Genomic DNA, 19,516 nt, shown 5'->3' on the forward strand with positions numbered 1-19,516 from the left:
GATCGTTCCCGCCGGTGAAGGCCCCTGCCCTGGCGTGGGAGCTCAACATGGTGCTGACCAGGCTCATGGGCGCCCCATTCGAGCCTATGCATTCGGCGCCATTGAAGTTCCCGTCGTGGAAGACAGCATTTCTCGTGGCCATCACCTCCGTACGAGTGGGAGAGATCCAGGCCCTATCTTGCAAGCCTCCATACTTGACTTTTCACGACACAAGGGTGGTGCTGAGGACGCCCCCTCCTTTATGCCCTACCTAGGTGCCGTCGGACTTCCACCTCAACGAGCCCTTGGTGTTGCCAGTTTTCTTCCCGTCGCCTTCGACTCCGGCCGAGTGGACTTTGCACTCGCTGGATGTGGCTAGAGCGCTGAAGTTCTACGTGGACCGCACAAAGAGTTTTCGGAAGACATCGCAGCTGTTTGTGAACTTTGGACCTGTGAATCAAGGGAAGGCTCTCTCGAAGGCCTCCATTTCCAGATGGCTCTCCGGCTGCATCATGCACTGTCACCGGTTGGCAAACCGACCGCTGCCTGGTCATCCGAGAGCCTATTCGACCAGAGCGATCGCTGCTACCATGGCGTTCCTGTCTGGTGTGCCCCTGCTGGACATCTGCAGGGCTGCTACGTGGAGGTCGACGCACACCTTCACAAGATTCTACTGCATCGATCGGGACTCCAGGGAGTAGTGCAAGCAGTGCTGCTCAACCAGTTTGCTTAAGGTTCGCCTGGTGAGGAGGTAAGAGATGTTGAGTTGTTCTATCGCTTAATGTTGAGCCTGTTGCCACCTCCCGTGGTTGTGCATGTTTATACTGCTATGTATTCTTATATTCATGAGCATGTGAATCCATGCCAGACCCATGCTGGAGAACAACAGTTACAGGTAAGTAACTTGTTCCTTACTGATCACATGCGAGTGCTACTTATTGTACCATTGTTAATATCTCAACATCTGACTTCGGCTCGCTTCTGCTTATACGCGAGTGAATATTAAGCTGGATACTGTTGCCGGCAGTGCTCGTGCAAGGAATCAAAATGACAGGTTTGACTCACCGGCTTCTGTGATTCTTGTTCCACGGGTTGCACAACTTCCTCGGCTTCAGGCACAACTTCTACTGCTTCTGGCTTCAGTTGGGACCCACACCCTTCCTCGCTGAAGGTGTCTCCGGTTCGGCCACTCGATTAAGGAGCACCTCTTGCTCCCGAGACCTACGGCTGTCCAACAGCTCCTTGCCTTGGTCTGCGCCATACGTCTGGCATGGCAATCTCTGCAAATAAGCTCACATGGGGAAAGGCAGCCTTCCTGCACGCCCTCTGCTGTGCAGCCTCTGCAACTCAGAGTTTGGGGAACAGGACCCTCACAGAACAAGCAGGTGAAATCTGCTGCATCAACGTTCCAGTATACCCTTTAGTTCTCCCACTTCTGCCTGGATTGCCAACACTGTCTCTTCCTTCTTCGGACTCTGCTAATACTTCACACATTCCAGTCACAATTCCAGCTCTTTCCTATTGTCTGAACCTGAGGGGGAACCTTTATGCCTTCAGGTATGGGCCCTTAGGCTTAATTGCCTGGCTACTGCTACAACATGCCTCTTCAGCCCTCTTCCTCGTCCCAGTACTTATGGGATCATGGGACTTGTAGTCCCCAACAACAAAGTTAGTTATTTTAAGTAACTTCTTGATTTTAAGGGTAGATTTACTTCCCTTAAAGTCATTTAAGGATGAACCACTAGAATACATTGCTACGGAGGAAGATCGTTTTTTAAAATGTATTTAACATGTTATGGTTTATTGCAACCCTTTCATGAATCATTCCCTTCAGCAGAAAATACACCCCTAGTCATTAAAAACAAGTAAAAAATAAAGAGAGGAGGTAGGAGACCAAGAGAAAAAGGTAACATCCATCCCTCATCGCCTGTTCAAAAACAAGAATAGGGCCTAAAATAAGAAAGACAAATATGCAAAGAGAGACAAAGGGCAGCACCACATTCCACAAGAGTACCATTCCCCACAGAACTCTTAATTCGTCCCCCAAAACCTTTCAGTGTTGTCACCTCCACCACCCTGTGCCAGGGCCATCTACAGAGGAAGATAATTTACTTAAGGCAATATTTCTAGATTCCTTTCCATTATACCTTTGGGAGTAAGGAGGGTGTTTAACTTGGAATACCTTAAATGGTCTTTCTGTTGGTAAGGCTTGCTCAGGTTTTATGGTACTTGTGCCCAGAGCCACAGATCGTATATGTGGTTCAGATACATTATAATGACAATAAGCCATTACCTGTTTTGGCAACTTTTAAATGTTTTCCCTTTCAAAGGGTAAATACTGTGTCTCATCCCATGAGATCTACTCACCACCCTGGTCCCTGCCTCCTCCCAAGTGATCCTCCTGCAGTACACCACCCCCAGGGTCAGCATCAGGAAGCATCTGCCTTTCCCTGGCCACCTGGGAGGAGTTCAGTGAGGGATCTGTGGTATTCATCACAACCCCCAGCAACAATACAGGTATACTGGCACTCACGGGTTGTAGAAAAACTCTCAAGGAGTCAGACTGGAAAGTGCAGAAAAGTTGGATTTTTTTCCATGCAGGTTCATCCTGCTCAGATATCTTTAAATTGTGGCAGAGTACAAGCACCTATAGCAAAGTTTAGTCCCGTGTTCCACCCTAACACTAGGCTTCGTCAGGCAAAAGTATGAATGCCAACCCTCCCGATTTAGTGTGGTGGAATCCCCAATGCAATCCTACGGGCAAAATACATTCTTACAATTTTAGAGGTGAAATCTCTCTTGGGTGCTCCAGAATGTTGGCATGTCTGCAAAAGTGTAAATTTAGACAGCTCACTGATAATGCCCGTTATGAGTTGGTTGATGCTTTGAAACAAACTAAAGAGATGTTTGATTTGAAATTAAACAAATCGCACAGACAAGGTTTATTGGACCATGATGATGTCATCCTTCTCATGTGTGATCATCCTGTAACTCCTATATGTGTTCACTACCTAAGGTCCACAAAAGCATCACAAATCACCCCAGACGACCTATCGTGTCTTCTATTAATTCTATTTTAGAAGCCAGCTCAACATTTCTGTTGATGTCATGTTTCTGATGGATAGGCTGCTCCATGAGCTCAGGGCACCCGCTGCTACAGTAGACTCAGTAACGGTTGGGAGCCGTTTGTGTATGGTGATATATGCAATGAAAAAACATTAGCAAATGATAAGGTAACGTGAGAAACTTATTTGCAACAAAACCCCTCAAGTTCAGTGCATTGAGGAACTCGGGACCGGCTTAACTCGGCACGTTCCAGTTGATCTCCCCTCTAATACTATAGCCACCATAATGACATTTTCTATGACATTGTGAATCCCTTCTCTTCTAATATGTCCTCTTGGGCTTTACAACAGGAACAACTAAGTTAAGCCGGTCATGAGCTTCCCAATGCATCGAATTTCAGGGGTTTTGTTGCGATACATTTTGTACCTTAAATGATCATTAACTGAAGTTATTTCATTGAATTTCAAGGGTTTTATTATTTCATAGATATTTTCCACACCACTCCCCATTGCTTTTGGCCGTGCCTACTGTATATTTTAGAACACTACCAGACGACTACACTCTATATTTTAAAACACTTGCAACCCATTGCTTAAAGACGTTCATCAATCAGACTGTTTTTGATCTGTTTTGACAGTGGTATTGTTATGTATAAAAGATGGCAGGCGTTGAGAAACCTAGCAAAACACAAGAGGTGATGGCTGGAAGGCTTAGAATAAATCTTAACCCCTGGCATTGCTCTGGGCAACCCTCCACACCATCGTTCTTCACCTGCCAAGCCATTATAGAAGGGGGAAGGACCATATGCAAATCAGGTTTGGTCCCACCCCCAAAGGTGCAGCCGAGCCAAAACTGCTAGGTCACATTCCTTATGCACGAGACCACAAGCATCTCCAGGCATGTTTCTGCCTTCTTGGGCCTCACCAGTGAGGAGTAGTTTGGGTCTATAGGCCCAGCAGGCACGGGACCCACGTCTGGGCAAACCCAACCCACTCGGGATGACTATAGCTTTGAGAACTCACAATTTTGTTACAGTGTGCAGTGAGATTACATTATTTGCCTAGGATCACCCACTTGGTTTAGCAGCGTGCTACAAGTTTTGTGCGACAAGCTTTGTTTTATAGCCGCTCTCTTGGTGACTGTTGTGATACATCCCACAACCCCAACTAACCGCATTTAAGTTTAAGCAGCACGGAAAAGGTAAAAGAAATGACCGTCTGGCAACTATGAATATGCGCACAGTAAGTGAACATGTATCTTAAAGTTAAGTACACAAATTTAGTTCAATTGACCTTCCCTTTAGAAGAAAGTACGCAAGACGAAATAGCATTGGACCTTTTAAAAAGTAATGAAAACCAGAAAAATAACTTGAGAGAGGAAATATTCCAATACATATGTTGTCAAAGTATAAAAGGTGCTCACCTTTTAAACCCAGCAATCTGTAGTGAAATATTCCCCGGAAAACAAAATCCCAATACGATACAAGTGCTTGTGGTCTTTTGGGTAAGCGTCTGCACTTGGAACGTGGTAAGCTGAGTAAAATTCTGGTAGCCAAATACTTGAGCAAGCTTGCCAACCTGCAAAAAACCAAGGGGTTGCATCCGCCCTCTGTAAAAATGTTACGCTGTCCACCCACATGTGTCCTTTTCTTGTGCCCAGCCACGATCAGGGGAAAATAACTACACAAGTGTCCAGGATTGCAACCTCTCTTGCCACATCCTGGGCAAATACTCATGACATACGTGCCTTCTCATCATTTCCCCTCCTCACGCCCATGTCTGGCTTTCCACAATACTCTGCTTTATAAAGATAACTTGAAAAGTCGCACACCATAGTGTCACTCAAATATACAATTCCTTATAGAACTATGTTCGGCAAAAAGATGGCATACTTCCCCCAATCTTGACTGGGACACTACAAATACCAGAAAACAATTTTGCAAAAGGCAAACAATTGTCTCTCAGAGAACACTGAGAACACAGAAGATCTCTAAACCATATTGGGGAATAATATATATGGATTTGCAATTCTTGATGTATTGGCAGCTCCTTACCCAGAGATGTCTGCTCTTTTCATGTGGGCCGCATGGCAGCTTGACCTTTAGAGTACAATACGTTCAAGGACTGACAGTACCATGGTTTAAAAAAATTATAATTAGGATGCTGTGTGTTTTCTTAGTGTGTTTTGGGATTTAAAACTAAGAAAACACACAGCATCCGGAACTGTGGACTGTCTTCCATCCGTGCAGCAACCAGGACCGATGCTACTTGGCTTCAAAGCGAGGAAACGGCTGGCCCCCTCAGGCTATGTTTCTCTAAGTGGTCTTGTAACCTGTGCTAATTTATTAGGCAACATTGCCTGAGGGAGCTGGCCCCTTCCTTACTTTGATGTTGATATTGATATTTTATTTGTATCCTGCTCGTACACAAGTATTTCAGAGTGCGACAAGGCAGGGGAGGGGAACGAGGGAGAACAAAAAACAATCTTACTAGGCCCCGTGACATTGAGAACGCGCAAGTGCATGGGAGACGAAGAAGGCGAAAGTGCATGGGAGGGGGGGGGGGGGAGTGCTGAGCAAGGAGAAAATAAATAAAACATAAATAAAAGCAACACAGTGGTAGTGCAGCCCAGGTGGGGGACTGTAGGGTAACAGATACAGGCCCCAATGCAAGGGATTGGCAGGAGGCAGTGCGGGTGGTTGGCAGGGTGTGCAGGTACCTGGGCCTGAGAGTCAGAGTGTGGCCAGGTGCACAATGCCAAGACAGAACAGATCAGCAGGGGAGAGGAGGAGAGAAGGCAGAAGCAAAGAGAAAGGTATTTAGGTGCTTGAAGAACCATAGATGATTCTCCTCAAGTTTAAGAGTGTCAGGGAGGCTGTTCGAGAGGGAGGCCCCAGCCGAGGACAGCGATCTACCCCAAGCTAATTTCTTAGAAAAACGACTAACCCTGAGGGAGTTAGAGGTGGAGGAGCGAAGAGCTCAGGAGGGAAGGTATTTACGGAGGGAGAGCTGGACATATTTTGGGCCCAGGCCCCAGAAAACCTTGTGGACAATGCAAAGGGTCTTGAAGCCTTGTAGCCAACGGGAGCCTATGGAGAGATTTCAGCGCTGGATAGATACAATCCCAGGGCTTGAGGCCAAGGACAAGTCTTGCAGTCCTGTTCTGGAAAAGTTGCAAATGGCGGAGAGTAGAAGCAAGTAGATTTAGAAAGAGGCTGTTGCAATAGTCCAAACTCGAGAGAATCAGGGCTCGAGAGACAGTGAGATTCTGGGGGAAGGGGATGAAAGGTAGAATACCTCTGAAGAGGTGCAGTAGGAAGTTACACTTTTTTGAGACATCTGAGATTTGGGCAGAGAAGGACAGCGTGGAGTCAAAGATGACCCTGAGGTTCTTAGCCTCACAGGTGGAGGTAGAAGGAGGGCCAAGGGAGGCCAGCCAAAGCGTGACAGGAAAGGAGGGTGAAGGTGTGCTAGTGAGGAGGATCTCTGTCTTGCTGGCATTCAGGCAGAGATCATTGGCAGCACACCAATCCTGAATGGCAGATAGGCAGTCAGAGATGAGAGAAGGAGAAGAGGTGGTCGAGGGAAGCCTGAAAATGAGTGGAGTTTCATCCGCATGGCACTGGAAGTTGGAGCAGAAAAGGGCAATGCAGTGGGCAAGAGTTGCCAGGTATTGGTTGAAGAGCCAGGGTGAGAGGTTAGACCCCTGGGGACCACCACAGGTAGAAATGGAGATGGATGATAGGAAGGACCCAAGCTGGACCCGGGAGGGTCAATCATAGAGAAAAGAGGTCAGCCAGGCCAGAGCCTGATGGGTGATATCCAGGTTGTCACGGAGACGGTTGAGCAGGATGGTGTGGTTGACTATGTCAAAGGCAGAGGAGAGATTGAGTAGATGAGGACAGAGGGGATGTTAGAGTCAAGGTTGGAGAGCAGATCTGTGAAGCTAAGCAGGGTCTGTCCCGGTTACTGCATGGATGGGAGTCCCAGATGCCTATCATGTCACTGGCCATGGCCGAATCCCCAACGTCACGGTAGCTGTAAAAATATACATATATTTGTGTCAACTTCTTTTTCATTAACTACAGCTATGAACTACAAATACCCTCTGTTATTATTTTGTAGTCCTTATACCCATCATTATCAGGAAAATCTGCAAAACCCCAAATGCTTCCCTGATCTCCCAGACCCTCACCAAGTGCCCCCCTCATGTGTGCCTGCTCCCCCCACACCCCTGATATCCTCTTCACCTTACCTGCCCTCCCCTGTCCCCCCTCAGCAGTTCTGTTTGTGTGATGCAGTTTGCTATGAAACGTCAGCTATTCAAGGCTATTCTGTCTGATAGCCATGGTTACAGAAATGTTTTGTGTTGCAAACTCAGTCCCTACACCTCCTCCAACTCCCAAATGTAACTTGCTGTCCTCTTACACCCCCCTCTGTTCTAAAGGCATTCACCAGATGTTTCACTTGGAAATGGCAAAGTCCTGCTTTTTTGTTTTCGTCTAATCGAGTGTATAGCCATGGCTATCTCTTGCATTGAGTAAAGCGGCAGTTTTTTTAATTTTTTATAAACACTTGGTTTCTTGGCAATTTACCTTAGATATAGCTATCTATTTTGGAGAAGGGGGCAGCCACTTCTCTGTCAAATACTAAAAAAAAGTACAGAACGGAATAACCACAAAAGGATTGCCAGTCAACGCTTCGTGCCCAAGATGTTTCGGACCTGATCCAAATCTGTCCAGTGGTTTTGGCTGTGCGGTCCAGCAAAAATTAATTTTTTCTATTTCCTATGTAGCTCTGTTTTACCTGAACTATCGCCGCTGTTTAATATACCTAGGGTGTGTCAAGGGCAGAGTTTATAGTAAAGTCTTTAGGTTAGAGACGTCATGGTTCATGCTGTGTTACAGTCTTTTCTTTAGTTTTTTTTTAGTTTTTTTTGTTGTTACATCACCGAATTTATAAGCTTAAAATAATGTTGAGGACTCGAACAAAAAAATAACACGTTTTGACTTTGAAAGTGTTTCTTACTAATTTAAAAAACAAGCATGTTCAGTCCATTGCCTGTACTGAATTCTTTTGAACTTAAATGCATTTGTGCTAAAGAAACATACTGCTATTTATCTGCCAATACTGACATATCGAGTTGCTACGGCTGATAACAGCACGCTACCATGAGTTAAGGAATGCGCCAACTTTTCATGTAGGAATGGCTACCCAGGAATCTCTCCACTACGACCCACCATTTCCAGAAGGGAAAATACTGGTAGTACTGCAAGTTTTTTTTTTTTTAAAGTTAGGGGGAATTCACTTTTTGCCATGTTTTGTTCTTTTCTCACGCTCACACGCCAGTCTTTTTCCGTGTTCGTGATAGAAATGGGACTCGGGTATCCTGGGTATGACATGGGACGGAAAGGGATGAAGAGGAAAATGTTCATTTTTATTTCAAAATGGACGGCTGCTTTTGTGTCTGGGGTGCCAGACAAAGCGCCCATCAGCCAACTCAGGAAGCCGGCTGATACCTGCAAATCCTTATTTTGTATTATTAATATTACGTTTTTTTTCTTTAGGTGGAAATTTTGGCTTCTCTTCAGAAGCCAAAGAAGATCTCTCTGAAAGGTTCAGATGGAAAATTATATATCATGATGTGTAAACCGAAGGATGATCTGCGGAAGGACTGCAGGCTAATGGAGTTCAACTCACTGATAAACAAGGTTTAACCACATTTTGTACATTTTGTTTGTGGGGAATGGGATTACAGTTCTATATCACTGAATTTGCATGAATCTTAGTAGATCGCTGTATGTAGCAAAATTACTTACAGTCCTGCGGTTGCGGTGAAGCACCATAACTGCAGATGATTCAACATGTGAGAGCCAGGTTATATGGTACAAAATATATTTAAGACTGCGCTCAAGGTGAGCAAATCTAATCCTCATTTTGAGGTCGGAATGTTGATGGCATAGGGGTTTCATCACGTAATGGGAACAAGCATTGACGAAGACAACAGTTTAGCCTTTGGTGAAGAGAATTGCATCAGTTGTGTAGGCCTATACCAGGCACAGACTGGGATCTGGCCTGCATGGAGATGGTAGACTATAGCATAGTTGGTCATGTCTGGCTGTGGTTGGCCAAGATCAACAGTGATTGTCTATGTTTACCCATAGTTGACTGGTTAACAGTATTCGGGGTTGGCCAGCAATGATTGACCATTGTTAGTACATGCCCACTGTCCAACAATAAAAAATGTGGTCAAGGGCCTGACCCTAAAATGGCTGTTAACAGCGACACAGTTCATTCAAACAACACACAGGATCTCTGTCTGCCTCCAGTATGCCTACATTTCTCTTCACATCTTTGGACTTCAGTTTGTCTCATGTATAGTTGGTACTGAAAACAACTCGGCCAAAACTCATGAGAACTGGCAAAACCAACGATTTTGGCTTTGCTATGGTGTCTGGTAAAAAGATTGGGGATGTGGCCTGTCTGGTGGTGGCTGGTGATAGTCATCCATGTGTGGTGATGGTCAACCATGCTTAACTATGGAAAACCATGTTTGGCGATAGTTACAATGGTTTGTGTGGCGGTGGTCAACCATAGTTAACAATGGTTGCCAGTGTTATTTATTTATTTGAATTTTTGTTTAGCGCCTGCGCTACCCAGGTGGTCTTGGAGCGCCGTACATGGTTAAAATATTGAGAAGGTGGGAGTTGAAAAAATAAGTTGCAAGTGTTTTCAGAAAAGGATAGGAAGATTGGGATAGACAAATGATGGCAGTAGAGGAGGGCAGGGTGGGTAAGCAGGCATGTTTTGAGGCTCTTTCTGAAAGTGGTGATGGAGGATGCAGGGGAAGGGAGTGGTGGAGTAGAACTGGGAGGAAGAGGGAGGGATGGGAAGGAAGAGGAGGAGGGAGACGGAGGGGGTAAAGGGATGAGGATAGAGTGGAGGGGGAAGTGGAGGGAGCTGATTTGGGGCGAAGAGGGGAAGGGTGGGATAAGGGGAGGTTACAGCCATGTTGAGCCACGTCACTCCCCAACATTCCCTAGCCCCCCTTTCATACCAAGCCATTTCATTGAGAATGAACACATGTATTTTTGTAGCTCATGGGATATGGCCAGAACAGAACATATTGAGACGCGAAAGAAGACAACAACCTTGAAGAGTAACCAACTTTTATTTTATTCTTTTTATTCTTTTTATTTGTGTTTGTTCCAAGATGGAACTTTACAAAAAAAAGTTGTGTAGGCCGGTTGCTTCTTAACCCTTTAACTGCCAAGGGTTTTTCCCCCCAGTGCTAAGGGCTTTTTTGGTGATTTCGGTATGTCGCCATTCAATGCCTTGTAACTTTTTTCTTACATGAGATATCTCGGCCAAATGTGGCTCCTTTTTTTCCCACATGTAGGCGGTCGTAACGCCACCCAGGATTCCTAGGTTGCTGTAGGGGGGTGAGAGAAAATAACCAAAAAGTGCGAAAATTTTGGGTTTTTTCAAAAAATGCTAATAAAATGATGTACAAAGAAGCCTGTGGTTTTTTCCTTGTAAGAGCTAGGAATAAATGGTTTGCTGTGCTGAATTCCCCAATTTCCTGGCTTTCAAGACCAGGTTGAGTTGAAACAAAAAAAAATATTTTGATGTGGTTTTCAACCGTTTTGTGAGAGATAGGCGATTTTGGCCATTTTTGCCAATTGGACATGCATGGACGGAATGGAAGAAAAAGGTAGGCAAGCTGAATTGGAGGACTGAAAGGCATACATTTCTGAAAAGTAGACAAAATTCCAAGTTTAGGAAGGGGTGATTTGCGCAGGTCAGGCAAGAAGTAGGTATCAGAACTTCAATAGTTTGGGGAAAAAGCAGGAAAATGACTGAAAAAAAAGGTATGCAATGGACATGGTTGGCCAGATACGGCAATGGCTTCTATGAATTTTGAGAAAAACAATGCTTCACTACATTCCCCCTACTGTTGCAGTTAGGAAATCACACATTTTTTGTAATGTTTCACAAAACAAGCAATACCACAAGCCAAAAATCAGAGCCATGGTACGCAGGAGTTTTATGCTTACGGCCTGAATAGACGTACTTAGCATGTGTAAATCAGGAAAACCAATGTGGTGAGGAAGGGCAAGCATACATTTTTTGAAAGAGGACATGCAGACCTTTTCAGGGGTAGGTGACATGTGCAGTTTACAAAAGTGTATGGTGCCTAAAGGCAGCGACTAAATGTAGGTCACATTTGGGAAATTAAAGGGTTGTGTGACAAAGGGCAGCAGCAAATGGATTGAAATGATTTGAAAACCACGCAAACACAACAAATGTCATACCTTCCCGCGTTGCCACAGGTGTCCCGATGAAAACAGTACCTCACACGTGTGGGTGCACCTACCTGGGGGCAAAGGGGAAACCCAAAAGCGCAGCTAACACCAAGTCGTTTCGGACAGCTGAATTTGATGAATTTTCTCAAAGTGCACATCATACAGATTTGGGCATAGGGTGTCCAAGCCACCAAGGAAAACTGGGAACTGCATGTATTTCCGAAAAGAGGACACCCGTGGGAATCCGCAGAGGGCTGACTTGCGCAAATCAACACAGAATTTATTACCCAGAAGCCCCAGCAAAGTCAGAAATTTAGGGAATAATACAACATTTCCGCACATTTCACTCCGCTCGCCCACCGAAATACACGCCAACAAGACATGGCCTACCTTCCCGCATTCCCACAGGTGTCTCAACGAAAACGGTACCTCACATGTGTGGGTGCACCTACCTGGGGCCAAGAGGGAAAACCAAAAACGCAGCTAACGCCAAGTTGTTTCGGACAGCAAAATTTGATGAATTTTCTCGAAGTGCACACCATACAGATTGGGGCCTAGGGTGTCCAAGCCACCAAGGAAAACTGGGAACCCCATGCATTTCTGAAACGAGGACACCCGTGGGAATCCGCAGAGGTATGACTTGCACAAATCGGCCCAGAATGTATTACCCAGAAGCCCCGGCAAAGTCTGAAATGTGCCAAAAAAACCACATTTTTCACTTTGTCAGGGGTTCGGGGTAAAACATTCTGGTCCACTTTGCGCAAATTGGACCTCTGTGGATTCCCACTGGTGCCCTCTTTTCAGAAATGCATGGGGTTCCCAGTTTTCCTTGGTGGCTTGGACACCCTAGGCCCAAATCTGTAGGTTATCTCTCCAAACCCTTTTGTGGTTACCAGTGGGTTAGCCTTTTCCCTTTGCGGCTAGATTGGTGAACCCACACATGTGAGGTACCGTATTCGTTGTGACACCTGTGGGAACGCGGGAAGGTATGACACCTGTTGTTGGCGCTGTGTTTCGGTGGGTGAGCAGAGTGAAATGTCTGGAAATTGTGTTTTTTACCCCCAAATTTGGACTTTGCCGGGGGTTCTGGGTAGTAGATTCTGAGCCGATTTGCACAAGTGAGACCTCTGTGGCTTCCCACGGGTGTCGTCTTTTCAGAAATGCAAGTGGTTCTCTGTTTTCCTTGCTGGCTTCGACACCCTAGGCCCAAATCTGTAGGTTGGCCACATGAACAAAATGTGCTGTGGCAAAAGGCTTGGGGTTACCAGCGGGTTACCCTTTTCCTTTTGTGTCCCCGGTAGGTGCACCCATACATGTGAGGTACCGTTTTCATCGGGACACCTGTGGGAACGCGAGAATGTATGACATCTGTTGTTGGCGACGTGTTACGGTGAGTGGACACAGGGAAATGTCTCTGAATTTGGCCGGAAATGAAGACAATTCTCAGACATTTCACTCTGGCCACCCACCGAAACACACATGCAACAACGCATCGCCTACCTTCCCGCGTCCCCACACGTGTCCCGATGAAAACGGTACCTCACATGTGTGGGTGCACCTACCGGGGGTGCAAAAGGAAAAGGGTAACCCACTGGTAACCCCAAGCCTTTCGCCACTTCCCATTTTGTTCATGTTGGTGTGATGCTGGAAATGCATCAGAGGGACAGGGCCTCCGTATCCTTGTCCTTTACTGCTTTTTATCATGTGTTCTGTCATGTTTTCCGTGCAGGAGTTCATGTGGGACGCCTGGCGGTGCAGATCTCTCTCTTTTGGTTTGGTGAACAGACCCATGGGATACCCTTATGGCACCCATGGGTAGGGGTACAACCCTGTGCCCCTAGTGCTATGCTTTTGGGCACCTGTGTGTGACCCACAGAGCAGGGTACGGGCTGGTGGCAGCTCTGTGCTGAAATTACTGGTGCCCTGAGCGTCCTCCATTTTGGGATGCCCAGGCCCTGTCATTGGAATCAGATTCCTGATGGAGACAAAATGGCCCCCATGGCCTCTTGCCTTCCATCACCTGTTACCTTGATCTTCCCGAAGTCCCGGGAAGCCCTGCCTCTGACCCTTCCCCCTGACTGGCTGTTGGGTGGAAGTTCCATATATGGTAGTGTGAGGAAGTGCCGACCAGACTGGCTGGAGCCTTCTCAACGACCGTATGTTGTGGGTACGCCTGTGGGTGGGACCTGGGTGAATGGAGTGTGTGACGAATACGTATTCTATGTTGTGGGTGACTAGTATCTGGTGGTTGACACAATGACTGAGACAGCCCTGCCCGAAACCGTTATGAATGAAGTGTGGAATGTTGAATGGCTCGGTACTTGTCCCAATACACATAACTTGTTGTGAGTGTCTGGAGAGAAGTGAATGGCCTGAATGCACTGTGTGCCTGATTGGCTGGCTGCCTGCCTGAGTGCCCGTAGTCGTGATTGGATGCTTGAGTGTGACCCAGCGGAATGAATGGGAGATCAACAGTATATCTGGGGACCTCGCACTGCTAGGAATCGTGTTCAGAAGCTGAAGTCCACTACGACGAGTAACTGGAGTAACTGAAGCTTGATCTTGAAGCCCTGCTGGACGAGAAGAATTGCTGTTGCTCTCCTTCACAATCTGAAAGCTGTCGTGCCTCCAAGAACTGACCCAGAGAGGACCTGGCAAGGCGCCCTCTTCCCGAGCTATGAAGGACCATCGTGCACAGCTGATCTTTGCCTAAGCTCCCTGGTAGACAGACCTTCGACATGCTGCTGACCCGATACGGGGACTGCTGCGGAACTCCAAGGAGAAGCGCCCAGACTGTTGTCCGCCACTGTCGACGACCGCCGTCGCCGACCGGAGCCGCCATGCTCCCGTTTGCCTAAGAACTTCATTGATCCAAGGATGCTCTCGTCCACATAATCGGCGCTGTTTCCTGCCGGAGAAGGCCTGACAGTTGACGCACAGAGGAGCATCTACCGGTGGGTTTCCCGTTCACCCAAAGACCACAGAGACGCCGACGACTCGACGCCCTTGCTGGGCCACAGTTCTCCCAACTCTTTGCGGTCCAGAACTATCGACACCGAGGTGCCCCGCACGCCTCTTCGTTGCAGGACGTTTACGCTTCCCCATCAACGAGCACAGCTAGGAACGACACAGCCACTTCACCGTCGTAGCTTGACCTGTTCTCCGTCGGACGTTCGACCCGTGACTCCTGCCTGAAAGGGAGGACACTCAGGAAGGGCCGCCGATTCCCTGACGAGGAATGATACAATGCCAAGGTACTTTGGGGTTGCAGAACTATTGGAAAGTCCAGTGTGAACAATATATGGACCGGGCTTGTATCTTTCTTCTACAGGTTGCCCAGGTCGGGGATCTCCACACAGAACTGTGTCTAGTGGTACAGGGCCAGTATTCTGCCAATTGCTCAACCATCTTGCTTTCCTTCCTCTCTCTACTGCGGGTTTCCTCTTTATTTTGATCTGTGTGTCATATATAAAGAGTGTGTTTTAACCGATACAGTGTGTGGACATTCCTTTGTGGGTGATTGGGGGCTACACTGTACTTAAGAACCAGCCTGCATCACCTCCAGAGAAGCTAGGCCTTGATTGCTCGACCATGAAACCAATAATAGAGAATCTTGGCAGGGGTCCTCTGTGCCTCTCCTCTACAATATAGAGAGCGGAAGTACAGACCCCCCCTCCGGTCTTTACAGTGGGCAACCTACAGGTTTCGGCCTAGGGTGTCGAAGCCAGCAAGGGAAACGGGGAACCCCATGCATTTCCCAAAAGAGGATACCTGTGGGAATCCACAGAGGTCTGACCTACGCAAATCGGACCAGAATTTATTACCCAGAACCCCCGGCAAAGACCCACATGGGAGAAGGGTGCCTGTTAGGCAGAAACCTGTGCAGTTCCCTTAGGGACCACTGCAAGAGATTTAAGACTACAGGTGTTTGGCAGTAAACCCACTTGGTAGCAGTCTATACCACACAGATTCACTTGGTAGCTGTGGCTGAGCAGTCAGACTTCCCTCAAGAAGAGTTAGGCAGTATGCAGAGTATACACAATAGGTACAGAGACACAGTAGTACAAACAAACACTGACCAGAGCTTTGGTGTAAAAGTATGTAATTATTTATTTAAAAACACACTTGTGATTTACACTAGCAAAAACGAGGTAAGTAAATTCAGCACACAGTCACTATCATGTATATACAACCCTATTCACTTATTAGACAAGTCTTAGTGAGAAACACCACTTATTTTCAGACAGAGGTGAGCGCTTAACATAAGATGACACACTAATAAGTTGTAAAGAAAGGGAGGGAAAAAGGCAAAGTTAAAGAAGCACGCAAGTTTCAATACTTTTACAAAGAACCACAGTAAGGCAGGATAGGCAGAGTTCTACTGGAGAGCAAGGAAGTCAATTGCAAGGCCCACTCTTCGAGAGAGCAAGCAGAAGGGGTCCAGGTTCACACAGTAGGGTTATGCCCAAAGAGTCTTGTAGATAGTTCTCACAAAAAGGATGAAATTAAAGTCAGGAAAAGTTAGCTAGGTTCCCCCCAGGCCAGCCCAGGTTAGAAAGTCGAGGCGTTACTGTCACCCCGAACAATCTGTCGCAAGGGAAGCCAGGCGGGACACAGTACCTTAAGTGTGAAGGAAGCTCCAACGGGGCAGTTGTTCCTGGCAGCAGGTGCAAGTCGGTGTTTCGTCCAGAGGAAGAAGAGGTCTCGCCGTGGAGGAAAGATGAAGGTCGTTGCACTGCCAGGGAAGAAACCAGCCGCGGAGTTCTCCGGTTAAAAGGCACTACCCTTCTCTTCGCGGTAGTGGTAAACCGTGGTATAGCGGTTGCCGGGGTGCTTGGCACGGGCAAGGCAGTCACGAGATGCTCCAGGAAGGTGAAAAGAAGGCAAAACTGGTTATCCCCACCAGTCAAAGGAAGAAGACTCTCCGGACTGGAGATCTCCTCTGTCGTCGGGAAAAGTGGTGAGACGGTTCAGCAGGGCTCCACTGGTGGTGTCGTCGTTGCAGGTGGGCTCAGCTTCTCCCTCCTCGGATTCTTAGGTCCTGTGGCGACTTCCAAAGTTCCAGTCCCCAAAGCCCTGCTTTTATGCAGCACACCCCCATTCACTCAGCCTAGCTGTCAATCAAACATGCTAAGTGGTGAGCCAGCCGGCCGGCTGGCTCACCACTTGGGCCAATCACACAAGAGTGTGACTTCAGTTACCAAGGTAACTCAGTCCAGGGTGCCTAAACCCCCTCCCACACCCCCTGTGGTACCCAGACAGCGTGGCACCACTTTTGGAGGCTTCTGTGGAGAAGCCCGCCAAAAAATGGAACAAAGGGCTCGACTTGGGTTGGACTCACAGAAGAGAACACAAACGCCATTTTAGAATCGAGTTCTGGCAAAAAATACCAACCGGTGAATTAATATTAAATAAATAAACCGGCGGTATGTTCGAGGCTATAAGAATTAAATAACTAAAGTTGGTAGCCTCGAACAATGGGAAAATCCCAGAGATATATTCGCGGTCGAGTATAACAAGTAGTACCCACTGCCACCAGCCAAAACTCGATCAGGGAGGATGGAGACGTGCCCCCTCGAACAACAGACCCCTGGGCAATCGAATTGCCCCGACCAGTACATCCACAATATGATAGTTTCTGTTTATAATTTGGGACTAGCAAAGCCAATGGTGACTTTACATGCCCTGGGAGACAGTAGTCAGTCCCGGGGTATGGAGTCTATGTTAGGGGGTCGCTACGACACCCCTGGGTTATGGCACAGAGGGTGCTGTGTAACCCACATCAAAAAACACATGAGACCCTATGGAGTAAAAGACCCCATAGCCCATAAAACACATGGAAAGTTAAAGGAACACCTCAAATCATGTCTAAGAGTGGGAGCAAAAGAATCTCACTTTTAGCCGGAGAGAAAAAAAGAAACCCCAAAAATACAGCAAAGCTGCTGGGGGACTCACTAGGTTTGGGAAATTAGCCTTACAGAGAATTCTCCCTAACAGTGCCCAAGGCCAGGGATATTACCGCCGACTTTGCTGGAGCCCTGGTTGCCCTGTGTTACAGCTTCTCCCCACCAAGGAGTCTCTGCAGTGTGCCAATACCTCCCCGAAGGGAAAGCTGTAATGCAGCCCAGCCGCAACTCCAGGACAGTAGGAGGTGATGTCCCTGGCCTTGGACATCCATGTACCATGTGGGTGTACCGTCCCCTAAGCACAGCAGCAGCTCCAGGGAGCCCCAGCAGGATCCCCATTCCTCCCCGGAGGTGACATCTGTAACGTAGCACAGCCAGAGGTAGAGCCTGGGCTTGCAGACGGACAACCCACATGGGAGGGATCCGCTCCCAGGGAAACACCAATGTTCTGGGGGCAATTTGTGGCCTGCCCCTGCAATTGTGTCCCAGCCCACCAACATATCTGCCCAGACGGGCCATTCCCACCCACACCACCAACAATCCAGCCCCAGTCTCACCCACCGCATTGACAGTGGTCCCTAACCATAGAATAATAAAAAACAGTACTCACATAACGTTGCAGCTGCTCGCGTAGAAAAAGCTGTACACAAAACAAAAAACATGTGTTACCTACGGTCACACCAGCAAAATGTAGCCCTCCCTGTGGGCAGATAAGGGTGGGGGCTGTCCTGCACTCCTCCCTGCCTCATGCGTCCCTTCCTAGGAGCAAATATCTGGTCCCAGGATGGGCTGCATGACATGGCACCCACTCCATTGCGGGTGGGGGGTGGGGAGGTCAACGCCCCATCCCATTAGAAAATTCCCTGTCCCTTTGGGGTGCTCCACAGACCCCCTAAAAAGCGTTCCACCATTTTCACTTTTGTCCTTTGGTAACCCAACTCCCCTTGGTGCAGAGAGGCACATTGATGTGCCAATCTGGCCCCGGGGTGCCCAAACCTTACTGCTCCACCCACTGGGAGGCCTGTCCCACCATTATGGGGGGCCCTCTTCCCCCCTCGCCCCAAATGGGTGGCGGGGGCACCTGTTCAGTCTTAATGGTCGTGCAGATATAAAATACTGCTGTCCCCAAGTACCACACGAGTAGAAGGAAAACCACTTCTCATGCAATCTTTGAGGCCACAGGTGTAGAGTGTCGTAGGCCTGGAACCAGGAACGCCAGAAGAACCCTCCAACCACTGTAAGGCAAGGAATGGTTATTACACAATTGCAGTAATAAGTACTCAGAGTGATAAAGGGACAGTACCAGGGGGTTACCTAATGGGAATGGAAGGAGGCTCTGATGGATGGGGCAGGAGAATAATCGGCAGCAGCAGTAGGCTGATGAAGTCGTAGGAGCACTCTGAAAACACACCTGAGCCAGTTGCAGAGCAAGTGTTCTGTTCTTGATGGTCGTGCAGATTAAGATACCTCCGTCCCCAAGTACCACACTAGTAGAATTAATCACTACCAGTGCAATCTTTGAGGCCACAGGTGTAGAATGCCATCAACCTGGAACCAGGAACACCGGAAGGACCCCTCAACCACTGTAAGGCAATGATTAGTCAGATCAAGCAATAACAATAATGCAAAACAACAAGATGTATGTCAGTGGGCTTACCCAAACGTGATGGCCAGGAAAGCTTTGGAATGGGAAGGAAAACCGTGGGGTCAGTGGCAGTACTCTAGATGATGTACACCTGAGCCAAGATGCCTAGTACTGTGGACAATCCGTGTGCAATCCGATAGCAGTCCAAGTTCAAAAGCCAGAAGAACAAAGGTATCCAAATTCAAAGTCCAAAATCCAAAAACACAGAGCCAAGGGTCGAAATATCGTGAGGCACCAGTTCGCCGTAGCTTCAGGGAAGATCAAAGCAATCCAAATAACGTTCCGTGGTCAAAAGATTCAAAATATCCAAAAATGTCCAAAACGCTGCGCAGCACTCCGATGAAGCAGCTGTGAAGCGTTCTTTCCTCGTTTCCCCGATCCTTTTGACTGCGTTGGATAGTCACGTGACGCAAGTCATGAGGTCACGTGACGTAAGTCTTGAGGGAAACGTGGAAAGCGTGTCACGTGACCCTTGATGTGAAGGGAAATGTTCGCCGTTGTTTGGTCATGTGACATTGGGTGTCCGTGGACAAACGCTGATTTCGCATGCCTGCGAATTGCCTCTGTGTTCTCATGGACCAGCGCTGCCTAGTGGACAAGCGCCATGGTAGGTGC

At 47.6% G+C, this 19,516-nt stretch overlaps 1 protein-coding gene across 3 annotated transcripts in view; it reads left to right on the top strand.

Annotated features, from left to right (window-relative positions):
- Positions 1 to 19,516, top strand: part of ATR (ATR serine/threonine kinase) — a 1,676,349-nt gene that overhangs the window by 1,413,808 nt on the left and 243,025 nt on the right. For all 3 annotated transcript variants that reach the window (XM_069618270.1, XM_069618272.1, XM_069618271.1), the window contains one exon: positions 8,612 to 8,755. In XM_069618270.1, the coding sequence (XP_069474371.1) occupies positions 8,612 to 8,755 (144 nt within the window). The remainder of the gene's footprint in view (positions 1 to 8,611; positions 8,756 to 19,516) is intronic.

This window comes from Ambystoma mexicanum, chromosome 10, assembly GCF_040938575.1.
Source record: "Ambystoma mexicanum isolate Mex_15411 chromosome 10, UKY_AmexF1_1, whole genome shotgun sequence".
Taxonomy (NCBI): Eukaryota; Metazoa; Chordata; class Amphibia; order Caudata; family Ambystomatidae; genus Ambystoma; species Ambystoma mexicanum.